Raw genomic sequence first — 20996 nt, 5'->3', positions numbered from 1 at the left:
ACAAGTGAATAAAACCATGTAACAATCAGAATGGTTTAAAAATCAAAATTAAGATAGAATTGTTGGAGGGAAACAATCAGCAGCTGCTGTGGTAAGTGTCTTAATGTGTCACCTGACAACATGTCAGAAGCAGTAAAACTCTAAAAAGTTTAAGGAAAAGGTTAGATATCAAAGCAATTCATATAAACTAAATATTTTGAGTTTAAATATATTAGGAAAGTAGTATAATAATACGCGTATTTAATAAAATAAGTTGCAGAAACAAACACAATTCATTTGAATGTGGAACAGCAACACTTTGTAGCATTCCAAGACCCCAAAAAGTGTATTAAGATGGAGGAAAAATATTTTCTGTCCTGAAATGTCCACAGGGTAAAGCTGCAGCATATTCAAACTATTTTTTCTATTATCAGTAAATGGTCTCGCTCTGTAACATCTAATATGATATCGTATCTAAAAGTACTTGGTAGTTTTCATATATTCATATTTAAAATCTTCTAAAAAGGGAACTAAGTGGAATGTTTCTTCATTTAGTCTTTCTTTGGTCTTTTTTTTTTCTTTTCATCCAAGTATTTTAAAGGAGCATGTGGTTGTTGCGTTGTCTAAACTGAACATTCATAAACAATCATTTCTACATCATAATTAAAGACTACCTAATGATAGAAACTGTTTACTTTCAACTTACTTTGACATATGACCTTATAATGGCTCAACTATACTTCCTCTTAAGAAATGTTGATTAGTTTTGAGTTATCTCCCTTGAAATGCAACTCTAGATTGATTTTCACTGGTACCAAGTCAATAAATTTGTCTTCATGCAGTCAACCTGGTCCCATTTAGGAAGCTTTAGTTTTTTAAAATACCAGGCCTGATATATACAAAGTAGAACAACACCTAACGAAAATCAACACATTCAGTATCAAGCCATTGTTTATTTGTTTATGCAATTAATGTGAAAGCTAAAAGTAAAGATATCAATTATAATAATAATGATACTGGAAATAAATATATGGAAACATTAATATGCTGCTCTAGGTTGAAATTTAACAAAAAATTGTCTCTATAATGTTTGCTTGTTAATTTGTGGGAGGTATCTATTATGTGCGTTAAAACTGGGACACAAGAATCACAGCGACTAAGCAGGCTTAGGTAGATAAATAGTTCGTTTCTATGTATGTTAGGGTTAGTTTTTTTTGTTCACTTTAGTGTTCCTGTTGTTCGTTTGTTATCCTAGTTGATGTTTTTGCCTCGGATTAAAGTCAATAAATTTGTCTGCATGCAGTTAACCTGGTCCCATTTAGGAAGCTTTAGTTTTAATACTAGGCCTGATATGTACAAAGTAGAACGACACCTAACGAAAGTAAGCACATTCAGTATTAAGCCAGGTCATCCACTGTTTAATTGTTTATGCAATTAATGTGAAAGATAATAAAAGTAATAATATCAATAATAATAATAATGATAATGAAAATAAATATATGGAAAATTAATATGCTGCTCTTTATTGAAATTGAACAAAAAATTGTCTTTATAAGATTTGCTTCATGTAAAATCTGTAAACTTGTGTGGGGTATCTATTACATGCAAGGAAATATTCATGGTCATATTTGCATTCTGACTAAAGATCACCAGATAACTTGATGCAAAATTTTGGTACCATCCAGTAGTCTTTGTCTCAGTACAAGTCAATATATGTTTTTGATTATTTTTTACAATTATTACTACGTGTTTACATTGATACAGTAACTTTCTACTGTCTGTTAAATATAAAACACAAGAATTAATCAAACTTTAAAAAAAATGAATATGATATATTCAATATGTCAAATATATATTAACAATGATACATCAACTTGGATAAAAGGAGATTTGTCGTCACCTTTTTTAGGCAGTTCTTCTCCAAAGAATGCAAATTTTCTTTTCATTTTTGATATTTTATTAGTTCATATTAAGTCTATTTTTTCTGCATTGGTTTGAAGATATAACCTGTAAAAGGTGTATGATTATAAATGAAGAAGACAATCTCTACTTCGCCATCAAATCAAAACACCAGCTTAATTATTCACAAATTTCACATAGTGTCAAGCTACTGATATTTTACAATATCATTACGAAGAAAACCTATTGTGTTTATCGTACCATTTCTGGTCATAGTCACTCTTCCTTATACAGTTTTACGCTTGGTTGTCCTAACGAAAGTTATCTTGATAATCTTTGCTGTCATATTGTGATGTCACTGATAAGTTCTGCTCATGTATTAAAACTGTGACAGACACAAGAATAACAGAGCGACTTAGCAAGTTTAGGGAGATAAATGTTATTACACGTGTCTGTACTTTGTTGATCTGATAAAAAACTAAAGATTGTTTAAAAATAAAAGCTATAGGTTATTGAACAATATATAAAGATAATAATGTTACTGTTAACTTAAAGTTATGTGATTCAGAGTTTAAATAGTAACGGATCCTCACCCTTGGTTACACTTCCAACTAACATTATTCCCGATCTCATATCAATGGCTATTGATTGAAAAGCTTTAATTCCATTATCGTGATTCAATATTGTTCTGCATGATTTTCCATCAGGTGAAACTACGACTATTTTATCACTGCCGCTGCAAGCAACATAAATAAACCCGTTTTTATCTAATGCAATTCCCATTGGTTGATTAATGTCCTGGTCTATAAATGTCCAAAGCTTTTCCCCATTCAACTTGACGCATTGAACTGTGTTTTCCAAAAAGTTGGTGCCGTAGATAATTCCCTTGACCAATGAAATATTATGTGCATGAATTCCTTCCAAGTTTTGTTTCGATTTGTCTTCAAGGTTCATGACGCAGACATTTTTTTCAGTAGGCATTGCTATGACCAGAACCTGACCATCACTTGAAATTCCTGAACATACTTCAGGAAACTTGAAATTTCTGACAACCTTACTTTTGTCTATATCAACAAGGACAACTTCCTTTGCAATATAAAATGAAACGGCCACTGTACCATTTTCAACAAAACATACACTGTCAGGTTCATCCTTAAATGACACCACCTTTCGGATAAATGTCCCATCATTTTTAAACACCGACAGACAGTTTTGCAAATCAAGAGCAGCAATATTACCATCAGGTAGTATACAACAGCCAGCAAATCCCTTTTTTCTCACTTGTGGTACCTTAAGAGTGCTAAAGAACGATGCCTTTATTTGATCTATCATAGGAACAGGAACTAAATACTGAGCTTGATCTTTCCTTCCCGCATTTGCCACAATATTACAGGGACGGGTGTCAACTGAAATTTTTCCAAATGTTTTGACATCATGTAAAATTGAAGCAAGAGCAGGTGTAGTTGTCACATGCAAATTACTTTTGTTTAAATAAGAACCACGTTTTAAATCCTCAATGTAGTTTTCCTCTTGTGATGTGATTTTCTCAATTTCCCTCAGACCTACATAAGTTTGAAGTTCAGTTGCATATTTAGTCATATTTGAAAATTCGTTTTGCAATTTCCTTATCTGTTTGGCTCGTTTATCCACTTCATGTAAGAGCGTCTCCATTTCTGATTTTAAATTTGAATGTTCAATTTCTAGATCTTTAAGAATTTGCTGTTCTAGTTGGTTTAGGTAATCATCGATGGATTTACGCATGGATCGGATATTCTGAATTGCCTCTGTTTTCTGTGTTGTATTTATAAGTATTCTGTTTCTCAAATATTCTATTATCTCATCTAAGTTTTCTTTAAGACACTTCAGATCTTTCTCAAGGAGAGGAACCGCAGCTGATGATTTTACTTGATTTAGAATGTCGGACAATGGCTTCATTGTCTGACATAATTGATGGTTATCGGTGGTGCAATGTACACAACAGGGACACGCATGTGAAGAACAGTACAGTTCAAATTTTTTGTCATGGATTTTACACAGATTGCTCGTTCCTTTAATAAAAGAAGGCAATTCATGATAATTCTCAGCCGATATTGTTTTATGATCTTTAGATGTTCTAGACCGTTTATGATGCTTCTCACATTCTACACATAGGAAGACATCGCATTCAGTACACCACGTATCCGAATCAGTTGTGACGCTATCCTCTTTACAAAGAGTACAGAAGTCCTTACTTGTTGATGCCATTTTATGTAATCATTTCTGAAATTAAAGGAAATACTGACTTTTTTTTTATGTTCAACAGTTTGAAAACATACACTTAAAAAGTTTGATATGCAGTCAGAATCCCACAATACATGAAAGAGGAGATCTAAAAATGAAAAAAAAGGTACAACAAACAAGACAGAGGCATCTGATAGACTGTTGTTACATACCTTTGAATAAACTAATACTGTATATGACACTTGATTGATGGTAATAAGTCACAAAAATATTTCTCCTTAAACACTGAATTTTACAGTCCGGACTAGATTTATATATTGCACCTGGGCGGTGTTTTTTAGATTTCGTGATTGAGTCTGGACTGTAAAATCCAATTGATATTTTTTTCGCTCGAATAATAATATCATTACTTAAGATAAGCTCAGCGAGGGTGATTCGTAGTGGAAAAACAATAATGTTGTCACAGTTTTGAAATGTGAAATGAACACTCCCACAAAAAAATCGAACATTGTGTTGGGAATATCCATCTGGTCATAGATGTAAATCAAATAAAACGCATTACATAAAGAAGATAATTCTTAAATTTACAATGGAATCTACATTAAATTTTAATGTCAAATATCTCATTAGATAAAAAAAATTTCTTAATACTGATTTCAATTTTTGTAGTTGTACCAGTAACTAAATAAAATGAAACCGACGACAATCTGGATTTCTTTATTCTCTTTAACCATGTATCACCATGCATATGTTTTGTTGACTTTATTTCAAATGAATATTTATACCCTGATTGCATAAAACAACAAACAAGAATACAGTACAAATAAAAGACACATATAAACATCTGCATAACTATGTGAATTACTTAAACGTGTTAACAAGTTTAATTTCTGCATAGATCCTAATATTGTTTATCTTTTAAATCTTAATTGATAAGTCGTGGATTCAGTTTATATATATATATATATTATTTACAAATTTTAATGTAAAAGTTTATTTTCAAACAAGTGAAAAAGACATTTGCTTCATCTTCTTTTCAAAGTAAATCACAATTTTGGAAACTCCTATTTTCTCATCTTCCCCTTTCAATTTCCAGCACTTATTCACGTTATGCAAAAATTTCTTCTATTTTCAAAACTTTGTTCAAATAAAATTTTATCTATGTGGAAATAAGTTGTAAATTGCTGTAAATGAAGATCTTTCTATTATTTGTACATATCTAAGTTTTAGTGAATAGACAAATTCCCTTTTATAGTCTGGTACTTGTATCTCTTTAATATATTATCTTATTTATATAGCAAATAATATTCACAAAACAGATCCACACATCGTAGAATCTATTTTGTTAACTATACACTAGAACAAAAAAAGAAGTGTGTGGTTTAATAATTCCAAACACTAAACCAATAAACGACAACACTAAAAGCAAAAGAGTAGCACTTTTAAAGTGCAAAACAATCATCATCAGCAGTTTCACTTTGACACATGAAAATGTCCAAATTAATATTATTTGAAAAAGAATGGTATTTTTACACCTAATACTTAATAGTATAAGATATTAGGAAATAGTCTCCTCCGTAAAGTTATTTCACTCAAATTAGAATGTTTTTAATATGACATTTGTAGTAAATTATCTGTATTTGGGTTTAAACTGTTGCAAATTATGCATGACGGTCTGGAGACGGAATATCTTTCATTCATTTCCGTATTCTTCAATCTTGTAGGCAATTATATCTTTATTTTTAATTTATTTGGAAAATTATGAATTGTTCTCCATTCTCTTTTTCTCAGCATTTAATTTTCTTTTTAACTTTAATTTTGTTATCCATTGTTCTCTATTCTGTAAACCCCATTTAGTCCCTAGTACATTGAACTATAGTTACACATTCAATAAAAATAGATTTAGGACAAATTTTATCTATCGTCCAATAAACAATTGCTTTTAGGACAAAATCATATTTTAGTGTTAAACGAATCTTCCGGAAATGAGAATTTACTTTCTGTTTGAACAGAAAAGTTTACAAATGTACTTCTGTTATAAATTATATTGGGATTTCCCCCTTGTAGGACCGTTAATTTTGAATTAGATATATTATAATCGATCGTATAGAAGTATATGATGTATTTTACCGAACTCTAATATTGAAGTTGATTTTGTTATTCTTACCTTAATAGCTGTGATGTGTAGAAAATCTGAATGTCAAACAGGGAAGTAAAATGTCAAATAAAATAACTTATAGCTTGTTTAAAAAGCTTGCCGATGGAAATCTGTTTATATTATTCCCCATGCACGGGGTGGGTAGTATGCTGTAATGACTTAGTCCATTTTAAATTCCTCCCCTTATATTTCGTTAAATTTAGCTCAGATTTTTAGAATATTGACTTAGCATGGAATTTTTCGTCACACATGACTCATGGTCTTCTGTAATAATGAATTATTTGAGAATTTGAGATTTGGTCATCCACTTTATTTGTTGAGTTGTACCGTTTAGCAAATTTGACATCCGAACGTCAATCACTTCTTAATCTAAATATTTTTTTTATTTTTCTATTATTTGTTATTAAATGAAAAAAACAAATGATATGGTATATCAATTTATGACACACAATCACTAAAAATGCACATAAAAACCAAAACCAAAGAGACAACACTTTGATTATCTTAAAGTCACAGTAATGCCGCCAACAGAAGCAACACGTCTCACATCACTGCAATATCAAGATAGTTCCTAACAACAGTATTATATGTACAGGAAGAATTGACTTGAAGGTCAAGGATATGCATATTTAATAAAAAAAAAATTAGATACATGTATCTTTGAAAAATGTTTACAGTAGGTTGGTATTCCCCTTCAATTTCAACATATGGAAAAGTAAATTAGACATAGATATGAGAAGAAAATATGTCAAATGCACCTCTGTTCAGTGAAAGAATTGAATAACTTCTTTTTACTTTGCGAAAAACGAATTAACCAAAAAATATGATATATATATATATATACAAGTCTAAATTGAAAACAAATATATATATATACTAATGTTTGGTTTTTTAAAACCACTTTGCCGATTGATTCCCTTTGAAAGAAAATATAATTGACAAACCTTTCTTGAATTATCCGTTTATAAATTATTAAGAAACAAAGGTCTCAGCTCCATCAAAGTTGACCTTGGATGGATTTTGTTATTATATTTAGGTCCTTTTAGGTCATATAGCTCTTCAACTGATACATCTTTGGCTTTCAAATATTCGGCTTTGAGCGTTACTGATGCAGGTAAATATAGAAAAGCGCTTCGGACGCATGAAACTTATAATGTGTTGTTTTTAGTTTTTGACATGAATACGTGCAAAAGTTAAATTAATCTAACGACAAAGAGATTTGATTCTTAAAACTATAACTTTTGTTTTCAAAGGTTACAAACACGTCTAGTTTAACTCTTTTTAAAGCACATGGTATAAGTATGTGTGTTTTGGCAAGGAAAACAATAAGTAATTCTATGATACAATATAACTTCGAATTTACACCCTTAATAGCATATTAGGATATTTATCATGTTCAATGGGACTCTCACTTTTTTAGGTACATCAATTCTTGCGAAATTTTAATTTTTAGAAATAACATGATGGCGGGAAAACCTGACAACTAAGTTTTGTTCTCATTTGAAAAGTTCGTTTACAACCTTTGCATAACCAGCAAACATTTAAGATAACCATAAAGGTAACAAAGGAAAATCATAACATGCAGAACTTCGATGGAAATTAATACTTCAGGAATAACAAAATTAACAGATCCACCTGTAATACAATAAAGGTAGGTTTCGGCAGTTTATGTCTCTTCAGTGATGGTTAAGGCCAAGATATTTAAATCCAAAACCTAATATAAACGTCGAAAAGCTGATAAATAGCCTGCATATTAAAAATTATTGAACTGGTATATGAAATCCCCTTCATAAAACTCGCCATCTCATTATTGAATAGCATACCCAATTATCACTATAATTCAAATAAATAGAAATGAATTCGAGGAAAAATAAACTTTAATAATCAACACTGCATGAGGCATTTGAACTCATATGTGACCCTTTTCCTTCAATTGGACATCAAAACCTTATCACATATACGTTTATGACGGTATTGAATAGTCTGCAACATTGATTTTAAGCTGTATACTTATGTCAAAGTTATGAAACACTCACTCTGAATGGTCACATATCATGCGAAATGTTTTCATTATGACTTAAAAGTTTTACTCATAAATTCTGTTTTAGTCAACTTAAAATTACCAATTTGACGTGTTAAGCATAGTCAAATGAAACTGTTCCAATTATTAAGGAGATGTGGTATGCTTGCCAATTAGAAAACAATATCTACCTGAGACAAAAGATCGAAGATGTACACAATTCTTAGGTCAACTTGCGGCCTTCAACTATTAGCAAAACCCATACCGTATAAAAATCTATAAAAGGCCCAAGTATGACAAAATATGACTCAATTAAAGAGAAAACCCCACGGCCTTATCTATGCTAAAAACAGAAAACCAAAATTAAATCAAGAACAGTGGTATAACAGCTGAACATAGGAACTTACTGTAAAAAAGCGGTAGGAAAGGACATGACTCATCAAATCGACACGAAGCACCCAAAACAAAACATCACAAAAAAACGAACGACAATAAGTCCCGACTTAAGAATAATCGCAGTAACTAAAATCTCGGTCAAAGCCGATGAAACCTAATATTCTAAATCAATCATTTTTTCACAGACTTAAATTTCAATCAATACACATCCTACAGATTTCTGACAAAACGTCACATACAGTCGAATAACAGCATACACTAATGCAGTGCCAAAGTATCCAGATATAACAGACGAAAGAAAGCAAAATAAAAATAAATTCACACATATTTGTACGTGGCGAATGTTGAGCACATGCATGTACAACAAAAATAATTACATGATAGGTGTTGTTCATATGAAGAAAAATGTGGCAAATATTCAGTTGGTACTTGCATGTGCTCTTTGTCAGATCCTAAAACTATTTGAAAATGACCGAAATGTATGCACTTTTCACAAAACACATATACATTGTAATAACCTTTTCCAATACGTCATAACTGCATTTATTTGTACGTCGTGGATCCAAACTACTGATCTGAAATTTCTAAATTCCTCAATTTTAAAACAGACATACAGTTAATTTTTTTTAATCTCAAGTCGAAATTATTAAAAAATTAAAAATAAAGCCAAAGAAAAAAATACTCGTCTGTAATTAAAAACCTCAAGTTTAAAGCAGATGACAATCTAAATTTTCAAATCTACAGCCGAAATAGTGAAAAAACAAATAAAGCCAAATAAGGCCCTTATCGCACCCTGTCCCTAGTAGCCCAAGTATCGTTTCAGTAACGAAAGAAAACGTGTACTACGATAAATTCCAGTATTTGTTTGTAATGATGCCTGGTTCAACCTAAATTTTTTTTTCAGATTCCCAATAATACAATCATATTTAAACAAGGGATGCAGCTCTCGCACAGGAAAACTTTATCCTAGAAGATCTTGGCCCTTATGTAATTGGTGAAAAATTCTTTAATGTATCATTGATTGAGACTATTGTGCCTAATAAAGGTTAAATAAGAAATTGACATGCACACTGAAATCAGTTTCTTACAATTTAAACCGTATTCCTGAATTTTAAGGAAGATCTAAAGGAAGGTCTACAAAAGTACAAGTACTACACTGTTTTAAAGTTTCTGGTCCAGTGCCTGTTTCAAGTCGGGAATATCGCCGTTTTAGCATCTTTTAAATATTTTATCATTTAGAGAATATATTATTGATTGCTTATCTTTGATAGTTTCTGTTAGTTTTATCAATTTTTCAAATTCCGGTGTTTTATCTTGTCAAAGTCTGTATGTTGACCTTTTGTTTTATTTTTCAAAGACGATGGTTTGCTGTCTTAACAACAAATGCTCCAACAGTGCCATTACATCGAAAGTTTTAAAATACTAGATTCCCCTTCATTGATAAATTAAATTTAATAACAGTTTTCTTCTAAACAAACAAAGTAAAATGTGTTCAATAAAACTCAATTGAAGCAAACATTAAATATATAATACGTTTTTTAAATTTTGATTTGGCACTATTTTTCAGTAGGGTCCAGTACCATTCATTTGTTATATATGTTGAAGGTCTTTTCAGACGGTGCCCATTTAGGTAAAAGGTAAGGTTTTGTTTTTAAATTTCTGCTGAGAAAGGAAGTGCCAGTATCATTCTGGTAGATTTTTGCGTGAATTTGAAAATAAATCCTAATTAAATAGGGGAAAAAAATGTATTTTACCGAACACTATTGAAGTTGATTTGTTAGTCTTACCTTAATAGTTGTGTTGTGTTAAACAGACTGAATGTCATACAGGGATGTAAAATGTCGAATAACAAGGACACTGATCTGAATAGTAGATAAGACAGCTTATAGCTTGTTAAAAAAGCTTGCAGATGCACATCTGATTAAATTATTCCCGACTCACGGGATGGGTAGGATGCTGTAATAACTTTGTCAATCTCTCCTTCCTCCACCTTACTTTTCGTTACGATACACATAACTCACCTTCTGTAATTTTTATCATTTTACTGAGAATGGAATTTTTCGTCACACATGACCCATCTTCTTTACACAGAAATAATTTGATATTTGGTCTTTCACTTTTGTTAAGTTGTACCGTTCAGAAAATTTGACATCCGCTTGTCAGTGTCTTCTCATTTGACAATACTTTGCTTTTTTATTATTTGTAATCAAATTAAAAAGAAAGGGTATGGTGTGTTAGTTCATGAAACACAATCACTGCATGCACATTAAACCTAACACCAAATGGACACTTCTACCAAATCCACGTCTGGGCAAGAGAGAAGATACCAAAAACATACATGACATATGATGGATCTGGAATTACACTATAACAGTTCAATCAGAGAAAGATGACTATAGATTCTAGACTGAAATTTGACAAACCTATACAGACACAAGTCAAGAAAGCAAACAAACTAGTTGGAATTATTATAAGAACATTTAATTATTTAGATTACAAGTATAATTCTTCTGTCTACTATTTAAGGCATTATCCCGTCCTCATCTTGAATATGATGGTAGTGAATGGAACCCGTACAAAAAGAAAGATATAGAGATAATTGTAAACGTCCAACGTAGAGCAACAAAAATGTTACCCAACCTCAAAGATTTGTCATACAAAGAACGATTGAAAAACTCTGAGAATTCCTTCATTGAAATTTGAAAGGCTAAGAGGCGACATGATAAAGACATATAAGATAACAACAGGAGTATATAACCCAAGAGTAAGAGAAGACATATTTACACGTAACACAAGGTCGACAACAAGAGGAAACTCGATGAAATTGGTTAAAATAGAAGGAGACTAGACATAAGGAAATACTTCTTTATGAACCGATAAGTGGAAGTGTGGAATAGCCTACCAGACATCGCAGTGCCTGTAAAGTTCGTAAAGATTTTTGAACATCGTTCAGACAAACATTGGAAAGACCACCTACTAATATTTATAAAATAACTAATCGAAGAATTCAGATAGAGAACAATATTCAACGAGTGACCGAACAACACATTAATTCACTAATTATCAGTGTTGTTCGGTCACGAGTTGAATATTTTTCGATATTTGAATTCTTTGATTAGTTATTCTTTTTATTACATTGGCAAATGGCTTTTTTATGAATATAAAGTAGAAATTGTAAGGAAATATATCTTTTTCTACGCATTCACAATTTGTTTTGATCAGACGTTATCGACGTCTTGACAACGCCTATTGTTGTATGACGTCAGAGGAGTGAAATAACCACGTTTATTTCACATGTGAAATTATAGGTTTTTATTTCACTGGGAAATCAATGTAATTCATTGCAACCAATGTAATAAATGGCTTTAACACTTAATACACATACAACACCAGAAGAAGCACAAGTATAATTAGTGAAGATAAAACAGAGCCAAATATAGAGGAGCAAATTGACCTCCTACGTTTGACAACACTTATGTAGAAATAGGTAGAGGTAGGTAGAGGTATGTAGACACTTTAATTGTTTAACGTATATCTCAAAGTCACAGTAACGCATTCAACAGTAGCAACAAGCCTCACATCACTGCAAGTTCAGATGGTCTCTAACAACAGTATCATTTGTTTAAGGAAATGTTTATTGGAGGTTCAGGGATATGCAAAATAAATAAAATCAGATACATGTATCTTTGAGAAATGTTCACAGCGGTTTGATTTCTCCCCCTTAACATATGAAAAAGTAGATAAGACATAGATATGAGAAGAAAAATAAGTAAGATGCCCCTCTGTTTAGTGGAAGAATTGAATAATTTCTTTTTACGAAAAACAAAATAACAACAAATATGATACATTTAAAGATAAGAAGATGTAGTTCGATTACGAATGAGACAAATCTCCACCAGAGAAGTACATGACATAGAAGTTAAAATATATAAGTCACCGTACGGCAAAACCCATACCGCATAGTCAGCTATAAAAGGCCCCGAATGACACCTGTAAAACAATTTAAACAAGAAAACTATCGGTCTGATTTATGTACAAAACAATGAACGAAAACAAATATGATATACAGCAACAAACGACAACCACTGAATTACAGGCTTCTGACTTGGGACAGGCATCTTAAGAATGTGGCGGAGTTAAACATGTTTTCAGGTGCCCAACCCTCCCTTAATTTGGAACAGTGGTGTAACAACACAACATAAGAACAACATATTTGCATATTTAAGTCAAAATTACTTTAGAAATGAAATGACAGGCCTGGAATTCCTGTATCAAATGTTGTCTATTGCAATTACTTGGCGTGACTTGTAATCTTCTGTAATCATTTCATTTTTCCATCTTCTGTCATCCGTCTCTTATGTAATTGCTGTACCGTCTTTCGATTGTCCGCCCTTTGTCTGTCGTTCGTCCATCTGTTGTCCGATTTAACTTTTTTTAATCCACTGCGCCGATTGATTCTCTTTGACAAAAAATACAATTGCCATCAATACGTACAATAATGCAAAAAATGCAAAGACAAAGACATTTATTCTTCAAACTATACATTTTGTTTTCAAGGTTACAAAAATGATAAGTTTTAAAGGACATGATATAAGTATGAGTGTTTTAAAAGGCAAAGAAAAGCAATTAGGCAATTGTATAATTCAATTGTCCATTCTTTGTCCTTTGTCCGTCGTCTGTCGTCCGTCCCTCCATTGTCTGTTTAAACTTTGACATAAATACGTTCAAAAATGCAATTAATGTAAAGACAAAGACATTAATTCTTAACACTATACATTTTATTTTTCAAAGTTACAAACATGATTTAGTTTTGAATTATAAGCATGACTGTTAAGGCAAGGAAAAGCAATTAGGCAATTGTATAATACAATATTAACTTCTACACCCTTAATACCATATAGTGGAATTTATTGTGTTGAATTAGACATTTACTTTTTTAAATGCATCAATTCTTGCATAAATTAAATTTTTAGAAATAATATGGCATCGGCAAAATCTGAACAAAGGAAAATGATGTCTTGCAGAACCTTGATGGAAATCAAAACTTCAGGAAAGACAACATTAACTGTTCCACCTATTCTGCAATAGAAGAGAATTTCTTCAGTACTTTCTCTGTAGAGATGCTTAAGGCCAAAATATTTAGAAACCAAAACATACTACTATACAAACCATAAAAAGCTAAAAAATAACCTACATATTCGAATTTCTGCAACTGGTATAGGAAATCCTCTTCATTAAACTCTTCAAGGCATTATTGAATTGCATGATCAATTATCACTAATATATTTCAAATAAATACAAATGAATTTGAGGAAAAAATAAACTTTCTGTGTATTCAACACTGCATGAGACATTTGAATTCCGAAGTGATCTTCATCCTTCAATTAGACTCCAAAACCTTATCCAATGCAATTCAGCAAAGCATGCATCATTGATTTTAAAGCTGTATATTCAAGTCAAAGTTATGAACACTCACTTTGCATGGTCAAAAATCATTCGAAATGTTTTTATCATGACTTGATTGTTTTACAAATAAATTATATTTCAGTCAAATTAAAATTACTAATTTGAAGTTTTAAGCAATGCCAAATGAAACTAGTCCGTTAATAAGGAGATGAGGTATGCTTTCCAATTAAAAAACTATATCCTCCAGAAACCAAAGCTCGAAAATTTACACGACTATATATCATCGTACGGCCTTCAACAATGAGCTAAACCCATACCGTATAAAAATATAAAAGGCCGAAGCATGACAAAATGTGACACAATTAAAGAGAACAAAAACGTTGGCATTATTTATGCAAAAAACAGAAATCAAAATTAAATCCAGAACATTGTTATAGCAGCTGAACATAGGAACTAACTGTAAAACATTAGTAGCAAAGGACATGACTTATCAAATCGGCACGTAGCTCCCCAAACAAAAACTCACAAAAAGACGAACGACACAAAGTGCCGATCTAAGAAAAATCGCAGTTACTACAATTTCGTTCCAAGAGGATGAAAACCAATATTTTAAATCAGTCATGTTTCAATAAAAATAAATTCACATATATGTGTACGTGGCGAATGTTGAGCACATGCATGTACTACACAAATATTTACATGAAAGGTGTTGTTCATATAGAAGAATTGTGGCAAATATTTAGTTGGTACTTGCATGTGGTCTTTGTCAGATCCTAAAACTAATTGAAAAATGACCGAAATATATATACTTTTCACAAAACACATATACATTATAACAACCTTTTACAATACGTCATAATTGCATTTATTTGAACATCGTGTATCAAGAACTTCTAGTCCGAATTTCTCAATACCTCAATTTTAAAACAGACATACATTTAAATTTTTAAATCTCAACATGCTAAAGTCGAAGTTAGTAAAACGAAATGCAGCCAAATAAGACCCATATCGCACCCTGTCCTCTGTAGCCAAAATATCGTTTTAGTTACGAACGAAAACGTGTACTACGATATATTCCAGTTCTTGTTTATTTGTAATCATGCATGGTTCAACATAAAAATCATTTTCAGATTCCCAATAATATAATTATATTTAAACAAGGGTTGCAGCTCTCGCACAGGAAAACTTTATCCAAGACGATGTTGGCCCTTATGTAATTGGCGTTCTTAAATGTTTCATTTATTTAGACTAATGTACTTAATAAAGTTCATTCAAGAAATAGACTATTTTCATATTACTGACTTTTGTGTCCATATTATATAATTTTTCGACATGTTACCTTTTCTGTGGTAGGACATCCTGGTACTCGGTCAAGTAAGAGTAACCAAAATAAGTAAAATCAAATATATAATCGGTGTAATTTTAGGGGAAAGTTTACTGTTTTCCGATGATTTTGTCGTGTAAAGAAAATATGCTGTAGTTAATTTTCCCCAAAAATTGTACCGATTGAAAGCTTTATTTTACTTCTTTACGTTGCTTTTACTTTACTTGGTACCAGGATGTCTAACCACAGAGTAGGTAACCTGTCGAAACAAAATAAACTTCGGAATAAAAAAGACGGTAATATAAAAATAGTCTATTGTCATGCACACTGAAATCGGTTTTTATATAGAATCCTAAATTCCAAGGAGGATCTACAGCAAGGACTACAAAAGTACATGTATTAAAATTTCTGGTCCAGTGTCGGTTTCAAGTCGGGAATATCGCCGTTATTTTTGCATCTTTAAAATATTTTGTCTATTAAAGAATATAGTATTGATTGCTCATCTTTTATAGATTCTGTTAGTTTTATCATTTTTTCAATTATCGACGTTTTATCTTGTCAAAGTCTGTATATTGACCTTTTGGTTTATTTTTATAAAGACGCTGGTTTGCTGTCTTAAGGTATAAAACCACTAATTCATAGCCCCATTGCTTTCTATGTTAAATTCTGTAATTTCAAGCATAAATGGCTACTTTGTCTTAAGTTCAAATAAAGTGGCAGTTATTTCATATCAAAACTGTACCTTATGCTGACTTGTGCTGAAAAAATCAACATACCTTTAATTGCATATTAGGGTGTACTGGTTCCCGGAAGTTTGATAGTACAAAAACGGGAACTTCTGATCTGAACAACAGGCCAAATGAGCCCTCCTATTAAAATTTCATATACTTCTTTATTATTCAAATAAAACTTTCAACAAGGGTTTTACAGTGATCCCAAGTCCCCAAGCTTTCATTTGATACTAAAACTACCCAAATATTCCCACTATTGACAAAAATACAGCTATGCGTAGGAACTATTTTGTTTAAAATATGTACTACTTTCTTGTATGTTCTTTCCGACCGGGCCTGAATTAGTGGTTCTATACCTATAACAGCACCAAACGTGTTATATTGACTTCTGCTTGACTTAATTTCCTTCTATGATCTATTTCTAGCATAGAAAAACACATAAAGCTTTTGTCAAAACACTATATCACTGAATTCAAGCTCAAATTGGACTGGCAGTAACATATGTGTTAAACAAAGAAAACAAAATATGGATACTAATAGTGACAGATATGACACTTTTTTATTTTCTACCAGTTCTGATTTGTTAATATCTACACAAATAACAGTGTTCTTACCTATATGTCTTATTTTTATCAGAGATTCTTCCTTGAATATAAATACAGTGGTCCAAACATAAAATATAATTGATAATTTTGTCCCCCCTTTTTTCTACCAGTTGGAAAAGGAGAGTGATTTGGTAAACAAACCATACTTTTATGTATAAACATGGATCAACAAGAGCAATGTATGTATCTCCAAGCTAGACAACTTGCTAAAATGGTTATAAAATGCATTTCAAGTGAGATTTTGGAATTCCTATATAAGTATACACCAATTTTCCTTGAAATAAATAATTCACCAAGAAACACAATAAAACATGAACACTCACTAGATAATTTGACTAAAAACAATATTTATACTATAAACTAGTCATAATATACAAGTTTCATTGGTTTCAGTGTTAGATAATCCAAAAAATTAAATTTCAGGTAAAATCTTAACTGTGTGCATGCTAAATGACCAAAAAAGGCTAAAATACCTTATTGTAGCAATTTGAGGGCTGTAATTTGACACTAACATAATTGTTACATAAAAAAAATAATGTAACATGATTTCTGACAACAAATGTGACCAATTTTCACTGTAAAGGGTATGATTTCTAAAAATAGAATTTCACATGCCTGTCAGTAATAGGTATAAAACCACTAATTCATAGCCCCATTGCTTTCTATGTTAAATTCTGCAATTTTAAGCATAAATGGCTACTTTGTCTTAAGTTCAAATAAAGTGGCAGTTATTTCATATCAAAACTGTACCTTATGCTGACTTGTGCTGAAAAAATCAACATACCTTTAATTGCATATTAGAGTGTACTGGTTCCCGGAAGTTTGATAGTACAAAAACAGGAACTTCTGATCTGAACAACAGGCCAAATGAGCCCTCCTATTAAAATTTCATATACTTCTTTATTATTCAAATAAAACTTTCAACAAGGGTTTTACAGTGATCCCAAGTCCCCAAGTTTCCCACTATTGACAAAAATACAGCTATGCGTAGGAACTATTTTGTTTAAAATATGTACTACTTTCTTGTATGTTCTTTCCGACCGGGCCTGAATTAGTGGTTCTATACCTTAACAATAAATGCTCCAACATTGCCATTCAATCAAAAGTATTAAAATACCAGATTACTCTTCATTGTAAAATTAAATTTAATAAAAAAAAATGTTTCCTCTATATAAACAAAGGATAATGTGTTAAATAATACTCCCCTGAAGCAAACATTAAATATATCATACGTTTTTTAAATTTTAATTTGGCACTATTTTGCAGTAGGGTTCAGTACCATCCATTTGTTATATATGATGAAGGTCTTTTAAGACGCTGTCCATTTAGGTAAAAGGTACGATTTTGTTTCTAAATTTCTGCAGAGAAAGGAAGTGCCAGTATCATTCTGGTAGATTTTTGTGTGAATTTGAAAAACAAATCCCCAAAAGGGAAAAAAAGATCCATTAAAATGTATATTTCAAATTTTAAAAATAGACACACTAATTGTAACTTTGTCTCCATTTGAAATTAACATCACACCTGTTTCCTTGTTAATGGCTATGGCATTATGAGTTTCAATTCTATTGTCGTGATTTAAAATTGTCTGGCATGATTTCCCATCGGGTGAAACTTTGACTATTTTCTGACTTTTCCTGCATGCTACATATATAAAACCGTTTTTATCCAATGCAATTCCTACAGGCTCACTAATATCTTCGTGTGTAAGTGTCCAAAGCAATGCTCCACTACTGTTGTAACAGTAAACCTTGTTCTGCATAAATTTGGTTCCATAAATCAATGAATTCGACCATGAAATATCATGCACGTAAATTCCTTCTAAAAGTTGTTTTGATTCATCGTGAAGCGTCATGACAATGACACCTTCGTTTGTATCCATAGCTACTACAAGAACGTGGCCATCACTTGCAACTCTGTAACAGGCCTTTGGAACATCAATCCTTCTGATGACCTTGCTCTTGTTCATATCAACAAGCGTTACCTGACATGCCTTGTATAAAATAACAGCCACTATATTCTCTTTAACAAAGCACATATTTTCTACTGAGTCTACAAATGTTATCACGTTTCTCATAAATATGCCATCATTTTTAAACATCACCAGACAGTTTGACACTCGATCTAGAAGTATAAAGTTACCATCAGGTAGTATACAACAGCCAACTACACGTAATTTTCGCCCTTTTGGTATCTTCAGAGTGTTCAAGAACGATGGTTTTATTTTATCAATCTTTTGAATAGGAATTAACTGCTGTGCTTGATATTTTCTTCCCGCATCGGCTTTGATATTACAAGGACGAATTTCGATTGATATTTCTCCAAACGATTTGACGTCATTGAGAAATGACTCCAGGGCAGGTGAAAATGCGACATGCAAGTTGTTCTCATTGAAACTACCTTCGCGCATTAGATTTTCTAGGTGATTCCCTTCTTGCGATGTAATTTTCTCAATTTCTCTCAGACCTACATAAATTTGAAGTTCAGTTGCGTATTTCGTCATGTTTAAAAAATCGTCTTGTAATCCTCTAATCTGTTTTGCTCGTTTTTCAACGTCGTGTAAGATAGTATCCATTTGTGATTTTAGCGTGGAATGTTCAGTTTCTAGATCATCAAGAACTTTCTGTTCTAATCTGGTTAGATGTTCATTGACATACTTGCGCATTGACTTTATGTCCTCGATTATTTTTGATTTCTGCTCTGCATTTGTACTAATTCTACTCCTCAAGTATTTTATTTTCTCCTCGCAGTCAACTGTAAGATCCTTGAGATCTTTTTCAAGAAGCGGAACCGAGGCAGATGATTTAACTTGATTTAGAGTGTCGGATAATGGCTTTATGGTTTGACAAGCCTGATGTTTATCAGTGATACAGTGAACACAATATACACATTCATGGATCGAACAATAGAGTTCAAACCTCTTATCGTGGTCTTTACATCGATTGCTCATCCCTTTCATAAAGGCCGGTAACTTATTGTAATTTCCGACCGATATAGTTTTGTGGTCTTTCAATGTTCTTGACTTCTCATGATGGGTCTCGCAATCAACACAAAGGAAGTCTTCGCATTCTGTACACCACGTGACTGCATTACGTGTTGCATCTTTTTCTTTACAAAGAGTACACCACTCCTTATTTTGAGATGTCATTTTACTAAATGATTTCTACAAATATAGAAATATTTGGAAGACTAATACATTTTCATGATCGTTTCATCTATAGTTTTATTAGGCTTTACTAATGAAAACCACGTTCACAACAACTGCTGGTCAAGTGTTGGAATGATATGCAGCCGCAAAGTATGGACAAAGGATTTTTTTCAGGTAATTGAAATATTTTTGTTTTGTTTTTTTGTTTGTTTGCGTTTTGAGGATTTTTTTCTTTGCAATGGTATATTCGTTTTTTTTTTCGACTTATAGTTTTTGATTGTCTAGTTTGTATCTTGTATTTTTACAGCTATTTGAAATAAGTAAACAAATTTAGTCTGATTGTTTTGTTTTATATGTTCAAAAACAAATTGTCAAATACAAGCTGTGATTTTAAAAGAGTATGGAGCTTTAGCTTAACAACAAAATAATTTAGAAGTTATGTAAAATAAGTATTTTATCTGGCATCGAAGTGTATTTGTCTACCCGTGACGAACAGGATTTTTTTTTTTTTTATTAAAAACTTATTTACTGTCTGTGACTACTAAATAAAGTATGTAACAGTGTTGTACCAAAGACTTTTAAAATAAATATTATGTCAAATTGTTTGCTGTTTGATTATCTACCCTTTAAAAAATTACTTCTACCTTTTTGAGACTATAAGATTCACAGTTTGCTATAATTATATTAGAAATTCAAAAGTTAAAATGAAGTATTAAAGAAAATTCATTAACTTAGTAGTAAAATAATAAACATCATACATGCAATAATCATCATTATTATAAAATTACAATCATTCCTAAAATATCTAAATACTCGTATGGTCTATTTTTGTCGGACCTGCGACTTCGTTTCATTGATCAGTGAACAAGGTTAAGTTTTGATGGTCAAGTCCATATCTCAGATACTAGAAGCAATAGGCCTAGCATATTCTGTGTATGGAAGGACTGTAAAGTGTACATGTCCAACTGGCAGGTGTCATCTGACCTTGACCTCATTTTCATGGTTCAGTGGTTATAGTTAAGTTTTTGTGTTTTGGTCTGTTTTTCTTATACTGTATGCAATAGGTCTACTATATTTGTTGTATGGAATGATTGTAAGGTGTACATGTCTAGC

At 31.6% G+C, this 20996-nt stretch overlaps 2 protein-coding genes across 7 annotated transcripts in view; both read right to left on the bottom strand.

The window, feature by feature from the left end:
* Positions 1–1477: 1477 nt before the first annotated feature.
* Positions 1478–6308, bottom strand: LOC127723335 (uncharacterized). Its single transcript, XM_052229907.1, has 2 exons — positions 6266–6308; positions 1478–4137 (listed from the first exon to the last, which is right to left on the bottom strand). Exon 2 carries the CDS (start codon positions 4120–4122, stop codon positions 2443–2445), a length of 1680 nt encoding a protein of 559 aa, XP_052085867.1. The 5' UTR covers positions 4123–4137; positions 6266–6308; the 3' UTR covers positions 1478–2442.
* Positions 6309–13432: 7124 nt separating this feature from the next.
* The window catches only part of LOC127723333 (uncharacterized), an 80899-nt gene continuing 73335 nt past the window's right edge, over positions 13433–20996 (bottom strand). For 3 of the 6 annotated variants that reach the window (XM_052229899.1, XM_052229901.1, XM_052229900.1), the window contains exon 2: positions 15151–19898. In XM_052229899.1, coding sequence (XP_052085859.1) covers positions 18198–19883 — 1686 coding nt within the window. In that variant the 5' untranslated portion in view covers positions 19884–19898 and the 3' untranslated portion in view covers positions 15151–18197. Of the gene's footprint in view, positions 19899–20996 lie in introns of all 6 variants that reach the window. The other 3 variants (XR_007992004.1, XM_052229903.1, XM_052229902.1) reach the window with 3 other exon arrangements.

This window comes from Mytilus californianus, unplaced genomic scaffold (assembly GCF_021869535.1).
Source record: "Mytilus californianus isolate M0D057914Y unplaced genomic scaffold, xbMytCali1.0.p SCAF_13, whole genome shotgun sequence".
Taxonomy (NCBI): Eukaryota; Metazoa; Mollusca; class Bivalvia; order Mytilida; family Mytilidae; genus Mytilus; species Mytilus californianus.
This window is presented reverse-complemented; position numbering and strand designations above follow the sequence as displayed.